This window comes from Vipera berus (assembly GCF_964194415.1).
Source record: "Vipera berus genome assembly, chromosome: 1".
NCBI lineage: Eukaryota > Metazoa > Chordata > Lepidosauria > Squamata > Viperidae > Vipera > Vipera berus.
In genome coordinates this window covers 70,411,767-70,430,199 of record NC_138202.1, presented here as the reverse complement: position 1 = coordinate 70,430,199, position 18,433 = coordinate 70,411,767, and the positions used below count along the sequence as shown (strand labels likewise).

General features: G+C 37.0%; 1 protein-coding gene across 1 annotated transcript in view; it reads left to right on the top strand.

Moving 5' to 3' along the window:
- The first annotated feature begins 292 nt into the window (after positions 1–292).
- Positions 293–18,433, top strand: part of RBM25 (RNA binding motif protein 25) — a 38,052-nt gene continuing 19,911 nt past the window's right edge. Inside the window, exons 1-10 of the mRNA XM_081315824.1 lie at positions 293–432; positions 4,391–4,508; positions 4,700–4,749; positions 6,022–6,192; positions 7,407–7,464; positions 8,215–8,375; positions 11,751–11,933; positions 13,728–13,781; positions 14,044–14,127; positions 17,739–18,007. Of these exons, the coding sequence (XP_081171950.1) occupies positions 4,403–4,508; positions 4,700–4,749; positions 6,022–6,192; positions 7,407–7,464; positions 8,215–8,375; positions 11,751–11,933; positions 13,728–13,781; positions 14,044–14,127; positions 17,739–18,007 (1,136 nt within the window). The 5' untranslated portion in view covers positions 293–432; positions 4,391–4,402. The remainder of the gene's footprint in view (positions 433–4,390; positions 4,509–4,699; positions 4,750–6,021; positions 6,193–7,406; positions 7,465–8,214; positions 8,376–11,750; positions 11,934–13,727; positions 13,782–14,043; positions 14,128–17,738; positions 18,008–18,433) is intronic.

Genomic DNA, 18,433 nt, shown 5'->3' with positions numbered 1-18,433 from the left:
CAGTTCAGATTTGTTAACATTACAGATTCTTTTCAAAGCTGAACCCCCCCCGAGAAATTTCCTAAGCCAAAAAGAATCAAGAGTTTTGCCCACGACCGCTTCTTCCAGCGGAACAACTAAAGGCCGGGAGAGAGGATGGAAGTCGGCGAACCGTAGACATGCGCAGACCCCAAGGCAATTCCTAGAGGTGCCCGTTTCTCGAAATATCTCTAGGACTATTCATTTGCCTCCTCTCCGTGATCAAAACGAACGCGGAGCTGGGCGGTCTTTGGGCGGGGGGGGGGAAGCCGAGCAGGGGAGGTTGTGCACGTGACCAGCCGCGTAACGCGACGGCGCCTGTGGCTCCGAGTGGCGCGTTTGCGGCCTAGTTTCCTTTGCCGGGTCGAGGAGAGTGGAGGGTGTCGGGCCTGTTGTCTGGGGCCGCTGCTTTCGGTGAGAGCGGGGCAATGCCCGTGCAAGCTTATCCTCTGGATAAAGAGCAGGGACCGAGGAGGGATGGGGGGGGGGGGTTGACGACTTGGGGCACCTGTGTCGGGGGCCCTTCAGGAACGGGGCGGGCTGAAGGTGGCCCTTTTGGAGCTTTTCAAGGGAGGGTTACGACGCGGGCGGGCGCGAGAAGACAAGGGTGTGGATGCTTCCCTCTTTCTTTCAAAAGCATCATGCTCCGAAAGGGATAGAGGGCGATACCGAAAGCCCTCGAAGAGGGCCTGAGAGCCGGGCCCATTCAGACTAGACGTCCTCGCCCGAGCCCATCCTCGTTGGCTTTGCATAGGCAGTTCACCTCAGCGCTTGATGAGCGCAGCATCCATCGAGAGGTGAATTGCCTGTGTGAGGGAGGGGAGGGCCATTGCGAAGCAACCCTCGGCGGGCAAAAAAAAAAAAAAGATCGTTGAAATCTCAAGAGATCCAGAAGAATCCTTGGAGGAGGCTTTTTTACGCCTGGCAATAGTTTTTCTTTTTTCTTTTTCTGAAAGCAGGTCGTTTAGGCGGTCTGAGGGCTCGTGTGTTGTTTTTTTTTAATCACCTTCAGCGTTTCTTGAAATGGAAGGTTTCGTAGAACTGTACAAGTGGTACGGGATCGTCTCACGGTGTATAGCAGGGGTCTTCAAACTTGGCCCTTTTATGACTTGTGGACTTCAACTCCCAGAATTCCTCAGCCAGCTTTGCTGGCTGAGGAATTCTGGGAGTTGAAGTCCACAAGTCATAAAAGGGCCAAGTTTGAAGACCCCTGGTGTATAGGATTCGTCACGACCGTTTTAAATAGCAATTAATCCATTCCTGAAAAGCGCGCAGGGCCATCCGTGCATTTATTTATTTTTTATGGATCTGCCATCTTCTGTGGACGTTTTTAAATAGAGCTTGTAATCTTATATCCAGGGACGCGGTGGCTCAGTGGGTTAGGACGCTGAGCTTGTCGATTGGAAGGTCGGCAGTTTGGTGGGTCGAATCCCGAGTGCCGCGTAGCAGAGTGAGCGCCTGTTACTCGTCCCAGCTTCTGCCAACCTAGCAGTTCGAAAGCATGTAAAAATGCAAGTAGAAAAATAGGGACCGCTCCAGTGGGAAGGTAACAGCGTTCCGTGCGCCTTTGGCGTCTAGTCATGCTGGCCACATGACCACGGAGATGTCCTCGGACAAGCGCTGGCTCTTCGGCTTTGAAACGGAGATGAGCACCGGCCCCTAGAGTTGGAAACGACTAGCACGCATGTGCGGGGGAACCTTTACCTTTAATCTTATATCCGCTTATCTGAAATTAAAGCCAAACTGTCTTTTTTTTAAAAAGGGGGATTGCCCTGTAAATGATATTAAAAAGGTACTCTTAAGCCCCAAAATATTTACCTGAAATGAAATCTAAATGAAATAAGTTTGTAATCCAGAAAAGAGAAGCTGATCTCAGAAAAAACAGATGGTAAGGTAATGAGAAGCTGTGAGAAGGTAATCTCAGAAAGACAAGGTGGTAAGTTGACTTTAAGGGCACCTTGGGAGTTTAGCTTAAAAATGTGGTTATCCATACATAGCCTGTTAGCCGCTTTAATGTACTTCAAGTTTTAGGTGCTGGATGTAGTTTCCCTAGCTTTTCTCTCCTTGCTTCAGTCAAAATGCCATCAGTTAAAAGAAGAGAGGATGTCAGTTGTGGCTAGGAGGGCCTTTGCACAGTCTTGTGCGCCAGTTCCTAGATGAGGAGAGACTGTCCACAATCACTCATGCCTCCCTATCGGACTGCTGTAGAGTAACACACTCTACAAGGTACCCTTGAAGAGTACCTGGAAGTTCAGGTGCAGAATATGTTTCCAGAACATAATATTCTGCACCTCTGTTCGGCAAGCTGCATATGTTGCCGCTTTGCTTTTGGGTCCAATTCAAGGTGCTGGTATTATCTTTTAAAGCCCTTTGTGGTGTGTGACCAGTTATCTGAGAGACCGCCTCCCCCCTATTGCATCTGCCTGTCCCTCTGAGTACGGTAGAGAATGCAGGCTGTGGGTTCCATCCTCTAGGGATTTACACTTGATGGGTACCAGGAGGCAGGTATTCTCCCTGTTCCAAAAAGTGAGGCGAGGCTCCATCCCTGTTGATGTTCAAGAGGTCCCTCAAGACCTGGCTTTGTTACCAGGCTTTTAAGGAAAGTTAATTTTAGAAATTGCAGAAATGTTCCATAGATTTTATCAATATACCAAAGTAAACAAACTAGAACAATTGTACTACCTGTACTAGAAAATGCCACCTGACACTAACTTCTGTTATTTCCTCAGATAGTTACAAAAATTAATTGGGAACAGATTCTGAGAGGAACAACTGATGAATATAGCTGAATCAGTTGAATTATTTCAGAAGTATTTTGCTCTTTAATAAGACCACCTTGTGAACCGCCCTGAGTCCTACGGGAGAAGGGCGGTATATAAGTCTAATAAAGATAATGATACATTAAATAATGTTCTATATTGCTTAATATAGTTTTTTTTTACATAATCAGCTTTTGTGAGTACCGAATTAAATACATTTCTAAAATGGTGCTGTTCAATCAGAAATACAATTTTAATGAAAATGGTGTAACCCGATTTGAATTTAATAGAAATTGTGGCAGCACAGTGCCTTCCTATTTAAACAATTGTAATGCCATCTGTGTAACTGCCTGGAACTATTGTTTTAACCCAGTAATAGAATAATGTCATCCTAAAAGGGGAAGCATGTTAAGGATCTTAATGAAGTTCTTTTTTGTTTGAGACCAAATACAATTAGGTTTGATAGAATTAAACATAACATTATTGGTTACTGGCCCTAAATAGTTTAGAATAAATCATTTTTACAGAACTCAAAAAGCTACATTAGTTGATAAGAATGCTTAAAGAGAGATTATTTTTCAATTGTGTGAAGAAGTATCTGGTTATGTCCAGTGAGCTACTGCTGAAGTAGACTCTAAAGAGAGAGCTCAAAATAACAATCTCTATGAACTTATATCAAATGCATCTTCCACTAAACTGTTGGAATTACTCTGGATATTTTATTATAACGATAAAGAACATTAGAAGAAGTTTTAGATGGCTGAAGCTTTGTAAATTTTATATAAGTTATATGTTGCTTTAAATTCCTTAAGTTTTATATTTCCAAAATACTTGGTTGTCTGTTCAAGTGATCCTACTTTTATTATATAAAAATATAAATATAAACTTTTTATATTTAATCTTTGGCACATTGGGAAGGTGTTTTTAAGGATACATTTCAGTTCTGTTATTTTATTCTGTAACATACTAAACTCTAGCTAAATTGTGGAGTTTCAGATTAGATCAGATTCCTTTGCTACCATCATGGCTTGTTTGACAGAAATCAGAAATGAACATTAGAGCGTAAATGTTTTTCTTTGATGTCAGTTTGACAGGCCTCTGTCAGTATTCTGCAAGTGAGATGGGTTAGTTGTGTGACTCCATCCCTGCTTTATAGTACTAGATTGAGTGAAGAAAAACTTTCTAGAAACTGGAGACTCAGCAGGCCTCATAGAGAGCATATGGAGGTATAATTTGTGCTCCAGATGGCCCATCTATGCACCATATTATGAACTTTATGAAAGTATAAATATTTGAGGCAATACATATTTTGATCCAATATACTATTTTTATATATATAGATATATTATGAATGTTATCATTCATGTAAAATAGCAAAGCCCTGAGTTTAATTTTTTAGGATTCTCTTGATTTATTTTTAGTGAATAAGTCTAGAAGAGCTGTTATTTCTGTTTATCTTATCTAAATTAATATTTCTTCAAACATTAGTAACCTCAGGGGAGGAATATAGAGGCAACTTTGAGAGGAGATTCTCTGTAAGTACTTAGTAATGGATGTTTTAAAAGATTCAGTTCTGAATCTGATTGTTCTGTGCTTTTTTTTTTTGTTTTTAGGTTATTGTTAAAATGTCTTTTCCACCTCACTTAAACCGTCCTCCAATGGGAATCCCAACACTTCCACCTGGAATTCCACCTCCACAGTTTCCAGGTTTTCCTCCACCTGTACCTCCTGGTAAGTTACATCAGAAACTCTTCAAATTAGCCTCATTTTCCCATCACTAATCAATAAATCTTTTTTTAAGGTAAGTTAATAAGGAAAATATTCTTCTTTATAAATATAGTTTTCTTGCATTTCTATTTAGTTGATGTTTTAAAATTGTGGTTGATTCTTGAACAAAAACTTAATATAAACTCTTTTCACAGGGACACCAATGATTCCTGTGCCAATGGGTATTATGGCTCCTGCACCAACGGTAAGCATAATATAAAATACAACTTGTGTAAAATTTATTAATAGAAATAATTGCAAGATTTGATTAGTTTTATGTCATCTTCCAAAATGACATTAGTGTCTGACAGAAATAATAGCAATTAATAGTAATTACAAAAATATTGAACACTGCTAGCCAGCTGTTGCAAAGCTAGTTCACCCACTGCAGTATACCTTGGATGTGTAAACAGAATGAACTAGCAAACTTAGGCTGCCAGAACTATTCTATGGTAAAAAGCATTGTAGAGATCTATGGCTATGTATGGACATACACCCCCCCAAAAAAATTAAAGTGATCATCAAAGATTGATCAGTATAATAGTAGTCGCCTATATTTTGCAAAATTAGAGTCATATTCAGGAACATAGGACTCCCCTTTCTTTGATAAACAGCTTCTATCCTTTGTCTTATATTTGAAACTAGGTTAAACCTAAATCTAACTTTAATTATTGTTTGCAAAATGTCTTGAAATCATTGCTAAATTAGAACTATCATTACCATTGCCCCAATAACCATGGCTGAAGCCAAGAAGGAAAGTGTTTTACAATAAAGAGAAAAAAATGGAGTTTCTTAATTGGCATGCTCCAAATATAAAAGAAAAATCTCTTGTAAAGAATCAAAATTGTACTTGCACTGATCTCCATTTCCAAAAGATCATTCAGTTGTTATAATACAGGGATGGGGAATTTTATGACTGTTGGAGCACTCCCCAATCCTGTACCCAAATTCGGTGGCAAAACTTTGTATCAAAAAGTGCATAATAGAGGCACTAACTTTAAAATACACTACTTGGTACTTTAAATATTTCAAATCCCCAAAATGGAGGGGAAAAGCAAATACTGAACCTATTACATGTTTCAGAGCAGTCTAGGGAGCCAAATAATTGTTTTTAATAAAGTTGCTGCCAAATTTCAAAAAATGTCCATCTCTATTTTAATTAATACTTTCCAAGTTTAAGGAAAGCTATTCCTCTCAGAGTAGCATTTTAAATATGAAGAAATACGATATGTAGATTATTTTAAAAAATATAAATTAAAAAGAAATATTTTGAATTTCTGTATAATTTCCTGTTTGGATTACTTTATGTGCAGTTTGATTCTTACAAAACCACCTCAAAAAAAATTGCATAAAATAATTTTACCATTTTTAATAATAAATAATGTGGTCCTGTATTTCTGGACTTTTTCTTCTAATGAAGATCCGATAAGGGTTTTTCCTCTTTGAAAATTAACAATAGGAATCTTTTTATTTTCAGGTATTGGTTCCAACTACAGTGTCAATGGTTGGAAAACACATGGGTGTTAGAAAGGAACATCCAGGTCTAAAGAATAAAGAAAATGATGAAAACAGTGGACCCACCACCACTGTCTTTGTAGGCAACATATCTGAAAAGGCGTCTGACATGCTTATACGACAGCTTCTTGCTGTAAGTAACATAACAGTATTGGAACTTAGTCCAGCAGATCTTAATTTGGATATGTTGACATTATCTGTTTTGTTATACTTGTGTACTGATTTAAAATGTTCTGTTGGCCAAGTTTTAAACTTGCAAATTAATGGCACTTGCAATTTGCCGCAGAGGAAATTTAATCTTGGCTGTTTGTCGGTATTTTCATATGGTAGTGAAAAATACCTCTCATTTTCTATACTCACACAAAGAATGAACCTCAACTGACTTAGCCATTGAAAAATGATAGTAGTAATTGCAGTCCAAAGTATATAGAATACCCAAAATTATCTCTTGATGCATTTAGCCAATTGAATTTCCATTCCACTACTATTGCCATCATGCCTGGCCCTGAATCCAATAAAGCATCCTTCAGTGGAGCTAGAAATATTGCTCAGCCACAGTCTATGAAATCAGACCTTGTATAATTTTGCAATAGAGTGGATAATTGTTACATGCTGTCAAGACAGAATTGTTTCCTGGTGACTGCATGTATAAATGTTTTAGCAATAAGATTTGGCTATTCCAAGGATAGTCCTGCAATCCACCTTATCTTTTGTTGTCTTTTTTCTTTCTATCTTGCCAATTATACTCATTTTTCCTACATCAGCCTGTGTACTATATTCCTCAAATATGTGAGTTTTTGCATGCTGATCATTTGGAAAGAGCATTAGTTTTTACTTGGACCAGGATTGACTAATTCTTGCAGTTCATGGTACTCTTAGTAACTGTCCAAATCCATAATTGAATGAATGGATGAACCTTTATTGTCAAAGTACAACCATGTATACATTGAGATTGGCTGAGCCTCCCTTCATGCCCCCACCCCCAACTTACAGTGACACAAACCCTCCATCTTATTACACCATGTGAGCTAATTGCAAACGCACCGGCCTCGCAAGTCAATCATGCATAAAGTTTATAAAATTATTTCCCGTTCAAAAGCCTAACAGCCCATGGATAAAAGCTGTTCTTCAGCCTGTTGGTACGGCTGGCTATACTATATCTTCTACCCGAGATAATTCAAGGCACTCTTATCTTCTTTGTACAATAATTAAATGTATTATTCATTAACAGGAATTAATCTAAAAGGCATTCTTTTAATAAAAACTACTCAGGAAAGGTATTTCTTTGTGATGCATATTCTGCCATTGTCCACTAACATTTATGCCTTTTTAATCAATGTTTTTCAGAAATGTGGGTTGGTTTTGAGTTGGAAGAGAGTTCAAGGAGCTTCTGGAAAACTCCAAGGTATGTGTATTTTCTTGTCTTTGTATACACATACACACACAGATATATATATCTATATACATACATATACATACACACGTGTGTGTGTGTGTGTGTGTGTATGAACATACAAGCTTTGTTAATAAATCATCCCATATTTATTTATTTAATTTATTTGTCATATTTAGGAAGTGCCCATCTCTCACAGAGGGACCCCTGGGCAGTGTACAGTAAAATATTAAAAGCATAGAAATCAGTGTGCAAAATTTGAAAGAAGCAGGGAATGTTAAAAATTGATTAAAAGGGGGAGGGGAGGGCTTTCAGTCCGCATTGTCAATAGTAGTGAGAAGAGAAACGTGATAATAGGAGGTCTTACTTGATAATTGTAGTTGGTTTACTGAACTGTTGTTGCACAATGCGGTGGTCTTCAGTGGTTTGCCTTAGTACCATCAGATTGGTGACCATATTCCAGCTGGTCCATTTCCTATCTTATGTAACAACATAAATTACCACATCATTTTTGAAATTATTATTGCAGTTGATTGGCTATTCTGGGGGTTTACTTAAGAAACAGCAACATAGAATATATGCTCCTAATTTAAAACACTTGAATGTATAGCGTTGACCATTTTTTCTAAATATTTAAAAATGTAGTTTATAGAGGTCTTGATAAGACACAATTTATATTGAAAAGCAGTCTCGTGATTGTTGATACATCATTTGCCTATATGACTTTTTAAATTTATATTCTAAATTCTCAATTATTTCTAGCTTTTGGATTTTGTGAATATAAAGAACCTGAATCCACACTACGTGCACTGAGATTGCTACATGATCTCCAGATTGGAGAAAAGAAGCTACTTGTTAAAGTTGATGCCAAAACAAAGGCTCAGCTGGATGAATGGAAAGCAAAAAAGAGGGCATCCAATGGGGTATGTATACAATTAAGAAATATACAAAATAGAAAATAATTGATAGGCATACTTTCCCCATACCTCTTTTGTTGCATTGTTTCTATTCAGTCTGCTGTGTTGAATTTATGGTTCTTTTGTAGATTAGCTCCACACTACTACTTTGGCACAATCAGCCAGTCACAATCAAAATGATAATCTGAATAATAGTCATAATTTTGAGCTTGTGCCATTGTGACAAAGAAGTTAATAAATTTTCTGTTCGGAACTTGCGAGCTGTAGAACAGAGAAAGCTCATACAGCAAATCCTTGTTTAGCAACTGCCTTGCTAAGTGACCATCCACAAATTATGTAATAAATGATAGTTTAAAAATCATTTTCTGAGCAATATATATATATATATATATATATATATATATATATATATATATATATATATATATATATATATATATATATATATATATATATATATATATATATATATATATATATATATATATATATATATATATATATATATATATATATATATATATATATATATATATATATATATATATATTTACACCCAAGGTTTTGTGCCTGATAATAAACTATTAAGAGTAATGCTGGCAGAGATCCACGAGAGAACTTGTATCTAAAAGGGTAGCAGCAACCAAAGATCTTCGCAACATATCTCTCCCTCTCTTTGTCAAATGGGTTGCTTAGCAATCATGTTGCCAGAACCAATTGCAGTTGCTAAATGAGGACCACCTTTAAAAACTCATGCATTTCAGGTAATCCTGAATAAAAGGAAAATAATTGATATTTCGGTAAGATTTTAAGCTTTTTGTTTTTATGATTTATAGCATGTATTTATTTTGAAAGATATAGTAGCCTTAATCAAATTAGTTCTGAATAGCACTTTCACTTTGCAAAGTTATTTTAATGTCACTTATCCAACACACTCTGTTAGCTCTTCCCAAGCTGTTCTTAATATGACAGCTTCTCTGTATGGCAGCTTCTCTGTCAGCTACAATCCCTTCCCTCCTCCTTTCCTTGCTTCTTAGCTACTGCTGCTTAGTGAGACTTTCCTTTTTCTATTCTTTGTTTCTTCACCTGGCATTTGACTGGATAAACTGTCTTGGAATTTAAGGTGAGAGTCCCTTTGATTTCCTCTCTAAAGAAAAGTTGTAGCAAGCTTTTTTAAGCTCACCAATCCTTTGTTGCCGTTTATTTTAAAGAATTTGAGATAGCATTTAAACAATACCAAATGGGGCAAAATATTTCTTTAAAATTAATATATACATTTATCTTCATAATCGGGTTTTGTTTGCTATTAGGTTGTGGGTAACTGAGATTGCAGTTAGGGTTGCATTGTTGTCTTTAGGAATACGAACATGTGCTAGTTGTTTTATGAGGAATTATGGGGAAAAAGTTAAATTGATTAATTCAGTTTTTATATTTGTAATTGTTATAAGCAGTCTCATTCACTGAAAATGTTAGAATGTTTTAAATGTATTAGAAACTAAAATGTAAGTTGAAGGAAGAACTGGGGAGGCTTGTTCCAGGTGTTATATAACTTACCTGGAAATTATATTTTAGCAGTGTTTAGAGCACAATATACAGTAGAATGCAAATAACTGCATGTACAATAGCAAATTTATTAATATGTATATGATTACACATTATTATATGTTCAGAAATCAGGTTTTATAAATTTAAAATTAAAGCTTTAAGACAATTTTATCATGCAAGCCACGTGACAAGGTTCATATGAAACCGTGTCTCTAATTTCTGCTTTATTGAAAATAATGTTTGACTATATAGGTAGTCCTCAAGTTAAGACCACAGTTGAGCCCAAAGTTTCTGTTGCTAATCGAGACAGTTAAGTGAGTTTTGCCCCATTTTATGACCTTGCACAGCTGTTAAGTGAACCACTGTATTTGTTAAGTTAGTAGTAAGGTTGTTAAGTGAATCTGGCTTCCTCATTGACTTTGCTTGTCAGAAAGTCACAAAAGGTAATCATGTGACCCCAGGACACTGTAACCCTCATAAATATGAGCCAGTTGCCAAGAGTCTGAATTTTGATCATGTGAGCATGGCGATACTGCAGGGGTTATAAATGTGAAAAATACCCACAAGTCACTTTTTTCAGTGCCGTTGTAACTTCAAATGTAACCGTTCACTAAATCATTGGTTGTAAGTCGAGGATTACCTATACTGACTTGATTATCCATATACAGAGAAGCTTAGAATTATTATATTATTTGCCACATGGAAAAATTAAGCAAATGCGCACCACTTAATCTTGTCTTCAGAGTGTATACTTTATATGAAATGAGTTTCTCTCTTTAAAAGAGTTTTTGCAAAGTTTCAGTATGTGTGTCTTCTGTGAGGAAGGAGGATGAAAAAACGGCATCTCCCTCACAGTACTCAAGCTGCAAAGTTAATAAAGATCATCTGAGTAGTTGTGCAGCACTGCTATTAATTTCTCAGATTTGATATTGTGAGGAATCTAGGGCTTGTTTTGCAGCTGTGTGGCAAAGCAACTGAAGGACCTTAGGTTTTCATACCCAGTTGTGAACAGCTCCTCCTTTGGCCTTTGCTGCCTCACTTACCGAAGATCACTGGTGCAGTTTTTGGCAGTGGCATCTAAGGGTACATGACACACTTACCTTTCCACAGGAAAACATCCATCCCATAAAGAAGCCTAAATCTGACTTTTCGTAAAGGAAAAGCCAGCACATGAGATTGATAGATAGGGGTATGGTAACTATGTTTTTGAAGGGACGCGGTGGCTCAGTGGGTTAGGACGCTGAGCTTGTCGATCGGAAGGTCGGCAGTTTGGCGGGTCGAATCCCGAGTGCCGCGTAACAGAGTGAGTGCCTGTTATGCGTCCCAGCTTCTGCCAACCTAGCAGTTCGAAAGCACGTAAAAATGCAAGTAGAAAAATAGGGACCACTACGGTGGGAAGGTAACAGTGTTCCGTGTGCCTTTGGCGTCTAGTCATGCCGGCCACATGACCACGGAGACGTCCTCGGACAAGCGCTGGCTCTTCGGCTTTGAAACGGAGATGAGCACCGGCCCCTAGAGTCGGAAACGACTAGCACACATGTGCGGGGGAACCTTTACCTTTACCTTTTAACTATGTTTTTAGAAATTCCAGCAAAATATTGTCAACAAACCCACCCACCCCACCCACCCCCCCGTTTATAATATATCAGTGTTTTCTATTCTAAACTTGTAGTATAGATACTGTTTCATTTCATGTTCATTGCTTGATGGTTTTGATGCAATAATGGCAATGATTATGTCGCCTTAGCTGTGTAGGGGAAGTAAGAGGGTGAAAATATAAAAGTTTTGTTTGTTTGCCCTTTCCATTATGACATTGTTGTTTATATTGTTTCTTAGAACTCCAGGCCAGAATCTGCAGCCGATGACGATGAAGCCCTTGATGAAGAAGCAAAGAGAAGAGACCAGCTAATTAAAGGGGCAATTGAAGTGTTAATTCGGGAATATTCCAGCGAGCTCAATGCCCCCTCTCAAGAGTCTGATTCTCATCCCAGGAAGAAGAAAAAGGAAAAGAAGGAGGACGTATGTGTTTTGATTTTGGACACAAACAGATTTACTTCATCTCTCCTTATAATAAGGGCCAAATCTTGTGCCAAACATTAGCTCAAAGCATCTGATGAAACCACAAACCAACAAGCCTTGATGTTAGCAGCACTTACATGTTCCATACTGAAATTAAATCAGTTCTAAATGCCAAACCCTGTGGATGATGTAGGTCTGTATACACAAGGGTTGAATTCCCAGACTTGGAGCTGCAGGTTTGATTCAACCTTTCATCCCTTCAAAATTCATTTATTGCAATCATTGAAGATTGTTCTTTGTGATGGAGAGGTGTTTTGACATCTTAAAAGTAAAAGTCCTGCCTATTAATATTTGTTATTTTAAAAGGCCAAAAGCTCTGGGCCATAGGGGTTCACACTGATGTCATAACCACAACGTACCTTCTTTGCTGTCCTGTTTTGATTGTGTTTGTTCACATAAGTGAGAAGCTGTTTGTTATTCTTGGGGGAAAAGCTATGCTGTTATAAAATGGTTTGTTATTATTTGGCTATTAAGCCATCTGACGTCCAGATTTTTTAAGTGTAACTTATGGCAAAGAATGCCATATCCATTTTCCACCTTCTGTGGAAAAAACTAGTCATAATTGGGCTAAAAATAAAATTCACTCTGGGAGAAAGTACTTTGCAAATAGTTGCATGCTTGACTGTAACTCAGTCACAATTAGAGTTAACTGGTGGGGTTTGGCTTGAGTTTGCAGCCCTCCTGCTAAGTTTAATTTTCTTTTACCACTATTGTGTTTGAAAATCAGTACCAAAAAACAATCAGAGTTGTTACACATTTCCTCTTGCTTTCATGTTTAGCCTCCAGTTAATCTAAGCCTTGTGCTGAAGTTTTTGTTTATCTTAGTTTCTTAAAGATGCTCATTCCCCTAAAATTTATCCAGATGATGGATTATCTTCTGAATATACAGCAACTCTTATAATGGTACTGAGAAAGATAAGTGTTAAAAAAATCACTTCTTGTTAGCCCACTTTACATTAATTGAATATTGAATTTCCTAATGTTTAGATTAGGATTATTTCAAACTACACATTGCTTACATAGCTGAACTTTAAATAAGTGTACTCTTGTTCTTTTCAACTGTTGAGAAGATGGGAGTGCATCCTTCTCCCCCTAACCAATGGAAGAAAAGCTCTGTATATGGTGGTGGTGGGAAATAAATTGAGGTGTGTGCCATGTAACACTGGGTTGGAGGCACTTTTGTCTCCTTTATTGAATGCTTATGATCACATTTGGTTCCCTTGCCCATTCTGTGGTTGAAAAGATGAGATGAGGGATAATGTGGGAGAATAATGTGAGTGTGGGGAAACAAATGGCAAATCAGATCTGACTCTTGATTTCAGATGTGGGGAACCTCGCTAATTTGCAGTAACTTGGGAACCCCCTTGAGATCATTAAATTTTGCGAATTAGCGAGTAAAGTACAAAATCAAGCTTAAAATATTGCAAAAGGCACTGGCCACTTGTAAACAAGCATAGTTAGCTTGCAAGATTTCTTTAGTATGATAATACTAAAATTGTATCCTACAATTTTAAATGGAGACATACTGGGTGAGGTGGCACCCAATAAACCTTTGTTGAAAAGGAGATCAGTAAAAGGAGAATTAGCGAGGTTCTTCGTAATTTTGCTGAGTCAGACCAAAATTCACAGCAATACAATATTGCTTGTTCTACCAACATACAGAACATTGTTTTTTTTCCAGAGTAGTGTGCAATCTATTCTTTAAAAAAAAAATCTCCGTGGATTTTTCCGCAGATTTTCCGCAGATTTCCAGTGGCCCCACTGATACCTTATCCACTCATCACCAAGGTTCGTTTACATTGTAGGCTTTGACAATGACTATGTTTACTGCTAGTTACCAGATTTGTGACTCGTGTCCATCTAATTTTTTTTCATTCATTTAACATCAGACTGTGAGGTTTGGTACTGCAGAAGCCCTTTATTTATCTCTTAGAAGACTGGTACAAAACATCTAACCTTCAGTTTTTTCTTTTGGTTCTCCCATTCCTTTGTGCATGGATTTTAATATTTTATTTCTTGTTCTGTCCCCCACCTCTTTTTTCCTTTACAGGAGGATATAAATGCTATAGAAATGGAAGAAGATAAAAGGGACCTGATATCCCGAGAGATTAGTAAATTCAGAGATACACACAAGGTAATATACTTCTTTTTGCAGCTTACACAAAATTAGGTTATTATAAAACCCAGTTTCAATTCCTTCACCCTTTAGAAAATTTGCTCATCTTTATAGCAGGAATAATATGTATCTAAAAATTCTCACTGAATGGTCTGATATTTTAGTTAACATTTTCATATTATTGCATTGCAATCTTCTCTCTTTAACACAAATACATTTTTAAAAAAATACCCTTCTACTCTGCTTGTTTTAAAATTAACCCAAAGTGGCTAAAATAACACATACGACCAAATAACTAAATTGGGCTGCCCTTTGAAACACACTTTGATTCCCATAATACTCAGGTAATTGTAAAACATAATTCATACTGTATTACTAAGCCCTATTGCTTAGTTTAAATTTAAGATTAAATTTATTAGCTGAATTGAGAATGGGGGTGAAATAAACTAGGTATTATTTATCAGACTTTACCAAAATATAGATGCATGGAAGAACTGTAAATTCCCATAAAGCTAATCTATTCATTGACCCCCACCATTATGATAGAGATCATATGGTGACTAATGCAAGATGAAAAACACAGCTTGGAAAGTAACATGGAATAGGATGTAAGTATGAGCTTCTGCTTTTTTTATTATGTATGGATGCCCCCTCAGAAAAATATGCAAAGGGGTAACTGGCTTGGAAATGTGTTTGCACAGCAAATTCTACCTCAGGATTCCCACCTAGAGAAGTTTCTGTAATGTGAATTTATTAATGTGTTCTGGTTGGGGAGGGTGGTGCAAGGGTGGAGAAGTGCAAGCTATGCATGCAGTGTATATCTTGATGTTTAGCTTTCCTGGAATAATAACTGTGCATAAAAGCTGGATTACTCCATGCCAGCAAATACATTCACTCCTGACATGGGAATTCTGTTTGCTAATAGCATTTGAATGGTATTAAGGTACAAAATGGTAATGTACATTCTGGTTACAGGTCACGCTTATTTGCATTTCTAACTTTTAAGTAAAAAATAGTTATATGTTGCTGGCAGTGCACAATATTCCAATATTATTTGGGAATGAGAACCTGAGGATAAGTATTCCGAAGATGTGTGAAACTGGTCATAGTGAAATATGGTCTGATTTCCAAGCCCCAACAAGTAACTAAAATGCAATTAAATGATGTGGTTCAAAAAACAAAAGCAAAATATGCTTCCTGTTTCAGAAGCAATTGGGCATATTTATTGCCTGTGATCTATCTTATTGGAAAACATTTTAATTTACTTTTTGAAATACATGAAATTAATGCTAATATAAAGTGGCCATTTTATATATTGGGTGGGATGATTAAAAAGGGGCTGGCTAGCGAGCACAGTGAACCTTTGCATGTTTTTTGGTTAGAGTTTACAAAAGAATAATCAGACTGTTAGGGTGTCAGCATTGCAGGGGGCGTCCATTTACAGCACAGATGAGTCTGAAGAGAACTTCAGGTAAGATTTTATTATTGTTCTGTCTATACTCTTTGCTCACTACTTCAGCATATCCTTAATTCTTTCTCCATTTCATTTTTACCCCCTTATTTTTTGTTTACATGGAAGCAGCCTATTCAAATTTGTATGAAATAACTGTTGATTTACTATCTGACATCTTAAAGGCCTTCATTTAAAGTTGCTCTTTTTCTTAAGAGCTTTTTAAGTACAGATAAAATTTGATGATGATTTTTATTGCAACCAGCAGCATAACCAATAGCATTTTATTGGAACAACTAAAATAATCTAAAATATTGGAACAGCTAAAAATAAAGTAAGTATTGCCCATTCGAGTATCTAAACTTTTCTGTAAAAAGTATATAAAATTTGAGGTAAGTTCTACTTTGGAAATTTGATACAGCATATATAAATATGCCTTAATTGATGAAATTATACGAGAGCACTTCATTTAGAAATTAGACTTGCAATGTTCCCACATGTGCACTTTCATCTTTTTCCCTCCTTATAATGGCTGTTTTCTATCATTCTTAAATATCCTTTCATTTGTGAGTTCAATGTATCTAACACCATTTTGCCAGCATTTTATGTTTAGTACTATTTAGCATCATGGTTAGATATATTGATCTCTTGTTTCTTAGTTTTATTACTATGATCTTGTTTGGGTTCTCTGGTCCATGGGTGTGCCCCAGAACACTATCTGACAGGTAAGATTGTTTTTCAAATTGTCTTAAATTATTTGTTGAAAGAGAGAAATATATGCACATTTTGTTGTCCTGATTTATATGGTATTTTGCTGATGGTAAAGTTGATGCCAAAAGGAATGAATTTGCTCTTTCCGTTATTTAAAGTGCATCAGTTACACATAGGGTTTGATCCTTCCTTATACCAGTGCTGGGTCCCTGTACAGAGGGCTCTCCGGAAAGAATAGAAAAGCTCAATTACTCTTTCCTTGGCACACACAAGGAATTGAGCAGGCCATTCCTCAAAATGGGAAATGTATATATTCCTCTTATCTTCCCATCCATATTCTTCAGTTGTTCAGAGAGTACAAATTGAATATTTCCTTTACCAAGTGTTGAGGGCAGACTGGATGGAAATATGAGAGCCATATATAAGCCTTCCATTCTGAAAATAGCTTGTACATTAAATGTGTGTACCAAGGAGAGAATGAGTGTGAAAAGGGATACTGTGGTGCTCTCTGTGGCATCCCTCTAGGCACAACACTTGTACAAGGAAGAATCATGCCCCTAAAAGTTCTGGCATCCATCAGGCTGATTATTGGCTTACGGGTTGGGGGGGTTTTTTGGTTTACTTGTGAACCATGTACTTGCTCTTCCTCCCAGAAATATAGCTTGTAGGCAAGGTTAATCCAGTGTTGGCGGTCCATGTCCTAGCACAGCATCTGTAAGTTAACACACACCAATTGCTTCCAAGGATGGATTTGTCTATTAATGAGATTAAAATTTTCTGTTATCTTCATGGGAGTTTTAGTAGTAGTAGTAGCGACTTTTTCAATAAAGAAATGTACTTTTATAGAAATTCAGTAACATATAATCTTTTTATAATCTCTTTGTGATTTCCAACCTTTTCCTTCCTGCAGACCCTTTGAATGAGAATCAAATCAGTGATTTTTTTTAAAAAACAACACAGAAGTATTGTGATTGTAAACATGTTCGAAACTATACAGTCATATTCTCCACTCTAAAATTAGAAATTGCTTTATTCTCCAAGTTTAGAGAGAATAAAACTTAATTTGACTAAATGTGACATAATCCGCTATTAAGCTTCTGTTAATATCACTAAATTGTCTATGTGAATTGGATGAATTTTGCTGCATAAAAATGTAATCTTGTTTAGGGTCAAAGTATTTTTCATTCTCTGAACTATTATAGGCAATGTATTCATGTAGTAATCAGTACGGAGGGGACAAGCATTGCTTTTCTATTCAAGGTTGGAGATTGCTGGCCTGCTAGGTAAATAACTTGCACGAAATCTATCTTATGAATGCAAAACTTTGTTTTCATCGCTATGAATTGAAAGCAAACTATATGTTGAATTATCAGTGATGTTGATATTCTTGTTAGCGGATTTTAGTATTGTGGGGTGGGGTTTCCGAATCTAGTTACAAACTAACTTGGAAAATCCTCTTGGTTTCTAGAAATTGGAGGAGGAAAAAGGCAAAAAGGAGAAAGAAAGACAAGAAATTGAAAAAGAACGGCGCGAAAGAGAGAGGGAACGGGAACGCGAAAGAGAAAGAAGGGAACGTGAAAGAGAGAGGGAGAGGGAGCGTGAACGAGAGAAGGAGAAAGAGCGGGAACGGGATAGAGATCGGGATCGCACTAAAGACAGAGACCGAGACAGGGAAAGAGATCGAGACAGAGACCGTGAAAGAAGCTCAGACCGGAATAAAGATCGGAGCAGGTCTAGGTAAATATTGCAATACAATAAATACTTAATAACTTGGTAATGTTTTTTTAAAGGCAACTATTCTAAATGTATACAGTAAATGGCATCGTTTATTGTTTTTAACACTGTAAGCTACCCAGAGTCACCTCGTGATGAAATGGGCGGAAAACAAATTTAATAAATAAATAATAGCAGATGATGTCTAAAGTATTATAACTTGAGCCCCACTTTGACACCTTATCTCTTTGGTATCATCACAGAATTAATTGATAAAGCCATACAAGGAAGAACTGTTGATTTTTCTGTGGGAATGCAATTTCAGCAGATTTCTATTCACTTCTATTGTTCTGAGGTTATTTGCCCAACGTCTACCTTTTTTGTGGAAAAATGGAAAAGAAATAATGGAGATGCTGGTCAATCCCTGATTTCTTTAAAGAGGGGAGTGGA